Genomic DNA, 6,348 nt, shown 5'->3' on the forward strand with positions numbered 1-6,348 from the left:
TATATATATATATATATATATGTGTGTTTGTATAATTACAGGTATTATTTTGAATGCAACAACTGGTTAGCCTTTGACAAAGGCGATGGCTTGATTATCCGAAAATTAAAACCAACAACTGGACAGCTGTTTGATCTCTTTGAGGCGACCAAAACCAGGATCTACAGATCCTTATTTGATGACCATCTCTATTTCTCGATAGTTAAACGACCTCGTGCCAGTAAATTCACACGTGTACAGAGACTGTCGTCTGTAACAGCAATACTTTATCTGTCTCTCGTCAGTAGCGCCATGTTTTTTAAACCAGACGAGAAACCTTCTGGAAGGGTGATCCGCATTGGAAGTTTAGCAATTTCTTCAAAGGAGATTTTTGTCGGAATAATTGGTTCCATAATAATGATTGTACCGACGTCTATGATCATCTTTCTTTTCAAAACACGAAAGAGCAGAGGACAACAACCAAGAGGAGATGAAGAAAAGAAGGCATCAATTAAAGAGCGGCTGAAAGGGTTTCAATTCCCATGGTGGACAGTATATATTGCGTATCTGATTGTGTTTGCATCGATAGGTGCTTCGGCATTTATTACATTTACTTACAGTATGAAATGGGGAAAAGAACTATCACTACGCTGGCTGCTCTCTGTGTTCGTCAATGTGTCTGGTTCTATATTATTTGTGCAACCTTTAAAGGTCAGTTGTCCCTTTCAATTTTATTAAATTTATTCTCTATGAAATGTAATTTCCTATAACACTCACATATATGTTAGTGCATGCATGTAAGTATGTGTGCACGCATATGTAAATATCTACACACACACACGCACACACATACACACATACACACACATGACAGAAGTAAATAGACACCCTGTAAAATATCGTTTTATGTTTATTCTAACTTCTAAAGGTTTATATTTTTTTTTATTAATTGACATTTTTATGTTTCAGTTTCTATGTGTGACTGTTTAATCATTCCTGAAATACTGTAAATCTGTGTCTTTCTTTTGATGAAAGACTGTGTTTAGGAGAGACTTGGCTGCTATTTGTAGTAGCTCAAGTTACCTCAGAGATATCTGTGTTTATTTGTGTGTATGCACGCGCGCATGCATGTGTATGTGTGTGTGTTTTGTTGTGGTGAAAAACTATACTTTTTCTCAGAACATTTTGCACAATAACTTTTTAAATAATCAAATTATGAAAGTTACTCTGACTACTATGCATAAAATGCAAAATATTTTATTTTTTTCTAGATTAGGCAGGCATAATTCGTCCCTACTTTTCAATCTCAGTATTAAAGCTATGCATAGTATTGTTGTAGTACACATGCTGTGTACATTCCTACAACAATATTTTAAAGGCAGAAGTAAATCTGCTTTCAACTCAGTCGTGTGCCTGTGTTTCGCTCATTTTTTGTGTGTTTTACTACATAAAGGTCACCAACTGGTGGCACGTGCCTGATATATATGTATTGTATAACGTTTATCAACAGATGTGACTTGGTGAAACCATGAGTGTAAGGTTAAGTAAATTGTTTCTCAATCATGATGTCTCAAGTTCAATCCCACTTGAGAATACCTGTCTCTAATCTGTGTGTGTGTGTGTGTATGCCTGTGGGTATGATTACCAATCATCTGAGAACCCTTCTTCCCCTTATTTCTTTCTAGGTTGTCTTCACGGCCATGTTACTCTCCTTTATCTTTAAGTCACCATCAACTGAGGAAGACAAGTACGAAACAGACCTCTGCAGCGATCGGTTTAATGATTTGTCACAGTTTCCTGGTAAATTTGGAAGAGTTTCTTTTCAAAACATCTTCTTTCTTCCTCTTTTTCTCTAATCACATGAAAGCGTTAACGACGGGCTAAGTAACGTAATGACAAGAAGAATTATCAATAACTATTATTGATGGCAAAATGGTTAGCAGTATTTTGTTCGTCCTTATGTTCTGAGTTCAAATTCTACTGGGGTCCACTTTGCCTTTCATCCTTTCAGGGAAGTGCTTTTTACGTGTCACCGGCACAAGACTCTTTCAGACCAATCATTTTCGCCAGTGGGAGCAGCCTTAGTACTTCTGCTATGGAGTACAGGTCTTCTTGAGTACAGCAAGGCACCAAGTATCTCAGACCTTTGTCATCTCATCTGATAGGTTCAGCGTCTGGGGGGGTCATCCTTCAGTACTTTGTCCCATGTCTTCTGGGGTCTCCCTTTTCCACAAGAGAGATCAGCAGCTCAATAAAATAAATTACCAGTCATACACTGGGGGACAATGCTACCAGTTAACCCCCTCCCCTCGAAATTACTAAATCAAAAACCATTATTTTATTTTACTTCTTTTTCAGTTGTTCCAAAGGAATCCTTGAAAATCTGTCCCATGCCAAATTTGGCATCTGAAGATTGGCAGAAGAAGAAAGAAATCCTGCAACTCGATTATAAACTCTTCAATATGTTCCAGTCCCTTTTCTTCCGTTGTTTATATATTGTACTTTTGCTAATTCTTATTGCTAATGAATCGGTAAACAAATGTTTTCAGCAGAATAATTCTATTGAAAATATTTTCCACATCAAAAAATTCTCACAGGTAAATATATATATATATAATTAAATGAATACCTGCATCATAATCATCATCATCATCATCATCATCATCATCATCATCATCACTAGCACCATCACCATAAGGGATATTAGACTGTCATTTCTATCAGGTCAAGCAGATAAGGAGATTACAGGTAGGATCTCTCACTAGGTTGCTTTTTTTTTTTCTCATCTAAAATACACTTCCATTATATTCTTAACCATTTTTTTATAATTAGAAAGGTGGTATTGAATTGATGTGGGATTGGATAGAAAAATATGCTGTTCCAGGAATCTTCCCACTCACAGACAGTAATGGTAAAGAACTGAAACTGTACGACCAATATTTCCTGCCAGACAAAACCAACAGGCGTCTTGGAGGCATTCGTCTGAGACAGATAAGAATGGTAAAAGGTAAATATAATTTACAAACAGTGATTATTCCATTTTGTTTCTTACCATTTTGCCCAAGAACCTGTTTCGATTATGCCTTGTAGCATTCAACTACATCTCTTTACATTCTGAGTTCAAATCCTTCCAAGGCTGGCTTTGTTCTTTATCCTCTTGGTTTCATCATCGTTTAACATCATGTTCCATACTGGCATGGAGTGAATAGTTTTGAGGGAATCCTGTGGAACCAAGGAGTGCAACATGCTCCAATGTCTGCCTTAATATGTCTTCTATGAGTGGATACCCTTCTTAATGTCAACCAATTCGCAGAATGGACTGGGTGTTGTTTTTTTGTGCCACAAGAACTAGTGAGATTACTATGTAGCTTGCAAGGCTATGAACCACAAGAAAGACAACTTTATGCTAGGAGATAAGGAACTATGCAGTTGAGGTGGGCCGGAAGTATAGGGTCAGTGATGTCACACGAACGGCCGAGGGGCCTTGCTGGAAGAGAAATGAGGCAGGTCATGTAAGCAGAAGCATGACTAACATGGGCCTCTTTTGCGTTGGGACTTTTGCTCGGGATGAATGTGGTGGCTGCATGAGTTGAGTGAGTTGGTAATAAGGTTCTGGTCAGAGTAGGGTTCCAATGGATATATCCCAGTTGGAAAGGATCAACATTACAAAAGAACCTGCTAGGTGAATTATGCCTTCTTCCCCCATACCATAAGCTATTTTGGCCCTCGTGCATTTTTCTCTCTCCCACCCCTTTCTGAATGATATGTCAACAAAAATAAGGAGTGGTATCAACGCCGTCATTACTTAATTACTTTGTGTGTTTCCAGTTCCATGTCACATGTCAAGAATAATCAAAATGTGCATTCCAAACTATTCTGCAGAACATGAAGATACAAAGGATTATCTACCAGGTAAACATCCATCATAATTATTGTCATCACTGTCATCTTCATCATCATCATCATCATCATCCCCATCAACATCATTTTTGTTTTACCGGTCACTTTTACATGCTCACATGAGTTGGATGGAATTTGCAGAAGGAGATTTACTATACTTGGGTGCCCTTTCTGTCACCGACCCTCATATGTTTCCAAGCAAGTTAACTTTTCCTCGTGACCACACATATTTTCATAGAAGTTTACAAATAAAGGACATCGGTTGTTTACAACTATCATGCAATAATAAGACAACAACAACAACAACAACACACACACACACACATAGATACAAAGACATATACACATCCACATATGCTAGAGTTTTTTCAGTTTCTCTCTACCAAATCCACTTGCAAGGCTTTGGTTGGCCCAGGGCTATAATACAAGAGACTTGACCAATGCATCATGCAATGAAACTGAACCTGAAATCATGTGGCTGGTAAGCAAACTTCTTAACCACAAGTGCCTTGCCCGCACCTATATATACAGTGACCCGCAAAAGTTTACAACGCACAATCAAAAATCCAAATTTACATATATTGAGTCAATGCAGGTTAATGAAATTTCCACTGTTTATGAAATTGTTCGTAATAAATTCAATGCAACAATCAGAATTACATAATAATGAGCAGAAACTAAACTCAAGGCACTGCAGGAAGACCTGGAAGCATATAAAGTCCATGTGAGCAAGGATACAATATATGTTAACTTGAGCTTTTCCCTGTGTGTTTTAAACTTTTGCGAGTCACTGTAGTTATAGAAGTACAAGCTTAGCTGGATATATGTGTATGTGTATATATATATATATATATATATGTATGTATGTGTATGTATGTAGTGTGTATGTATGTATGAATGTTGTGTTATGCAATGTGGTCTTAAAAAAATGTATAAACTGTCCAGAATTTGAAACCACATATACATGGTCATGAGTGGAAGCCTGTTACCACTAGACCATGACCCTTTTACATGTGCATTTCAGGAAATAATAAAATGATTTAATCATTGTTATAATTACTCTTCCTTAATGCAGGCTGGAAAATTGGTGCCAAGCAGAAAGAAGAGGATAAATATATAACTGCTGCATTCAAATATACTTCTGAAGAAAAAGCTGGATATAGCTTCATTCATTATGGAATACAAGGAAGTTATAAAAGTGCTGGTTATATCATTGATATAAACGAGAGACACAAGAAAGCAAAATCATTGTTCGAGAAACTTCGTTTGAACACCTGGATAGACGAGCGTACCCGAGTGGTAACCATTGACATTAGCACATACAATGCTAATTCTGGGCTTTTCACATCAACTAAAATTGTGATTGAGAGATTGTCCTGTGGTAGAATGGAGCCATCTATTCTTTCACTCAGCTTCAAGTTCCATCCATTTGTTGATCCTCTGGATTACTTGGTGCTGCTGATAATTATCATCGTTGGAATTCTGTGTTTGATAACTTTGGCAGGAGTTGTCATAGCCATTAAGAAACGACGCATGCAAGCCCTGCGTGAATATCACACCCTCATCAATATGGCAACTGTAATCTCCATCCTAGTCATCCAGATTGGCTTCGGTTTGAGAATTGACGCTCTTCTTCAAATTCAGGATAAATTGGTCAAGAATCCAGGTAAACAGTTTTAATTTTAATATATATGTTTTTAGTGCAATGTGGTGACAGAATCATTAGCACACCAGGCAAAATGCTTAGTGGCATTTCGTCTGATTTCACATTTTGATTTCAAATTCCGCCAAGGTCAACTTTGCTTGTCGTCCTTTCAGGGTTGATCAAATAAGTACCGGTTGAACACTGGAGTTGATGTGAACGACTTTTCCCTCACCTGAAATTGCAGGCCTTGTGTGAAAATATGAAATTAAGGCATTCCTTTTTGTGAAAGAGCGTAGGCTTGAAACATCAAAAATTCTTCCATTTTTCCAGAGCGTCAAATTAATATATCTTGTTTGTTGCTCCCTTACCTGGCTCTGTTTTTTTTTGTATTTTGTTTTTGTACATTTTGAACCTTATGCATACACACACACACACACACACACACATACACACACAAACACACACACACACAAATATCAGGTCATCCTATAAGTAATGTCCTAAATATCATATATGTAATTTCCATTGAATTTTACAATTTTCTAAAATGCCAAATGAGATTGATTTTTTCGTACATAGACTTGCCTAACTTGCTTCTCCTTACAATCTACTCCTCTACCTGCTCAAATTCAAATCTCTTAAGTACTATGAAGTGTATTCTGCATGGAGAATACCTGTCTCTAATCTATCTGTCTATCTATATGTGTGTGTGTGTGTGTGTGTGTGTGTAAATATATATATATATATATATATATATGTATATATGTATAAATGTAAATATATATAAATATATATAAATATATATATATATATATATATATATA

The 6,348-nt window shown here is 36.7% G+C and overlaps 1 protein-coding gene across 1 annotated transcript in view; it reads left to right on the forward strand.

Annotated features, from left to right (window-relative positions):
- Window positions 1–6,348, forward strand: part of LOC106869272 (uncharacterized) — a 66,507-nt gene that overhangs the window by 44,885 nt on the left and 15,274 nt on the right. Inside the window, exons 16-21 of the mRNA XM_014914944.2 lie at window positions 42–690; window positions 1,665–1,779; window positions 2,338–2,576; window positions 2,812–2,986; window positions 3,808–3,891; window positions 4,955–5,545. Coding sequence (XP_014770430.1) covers window positions 42–690; window positions 1,665–1,779; window positions 2,338–2,576; window positions 2,812–2,986; window positions 3,808–3,891; window positions 4,955–5,545 — 1,853 coding nt within the window. The remainder of the gene's footprint in view (window positions 1–41; window positions 691–1,664; window positions 1,780–2,337; window positions 2,577–2,811; window positions 2,987–3,807; window positions 3,892–4,954; window positions 5,546–6,348) is intronic.

Source organism: Octopus bimaculoides, chromosome 13 (assembly GCF_001194135.2).
Source record: "Octopus bimaculoides isolate UCB-OBI-ISO-001 chromosome 13, ASM119413v2, whole genome shotgun sequence".
NCBI classification, from domain to species: domain Eukaryota; kingdom Metazoa; phylum Mollusca; class Cephalopoda; order Octopoda; family Octopodidae; genus Octopus; species Octopus bimaculoides.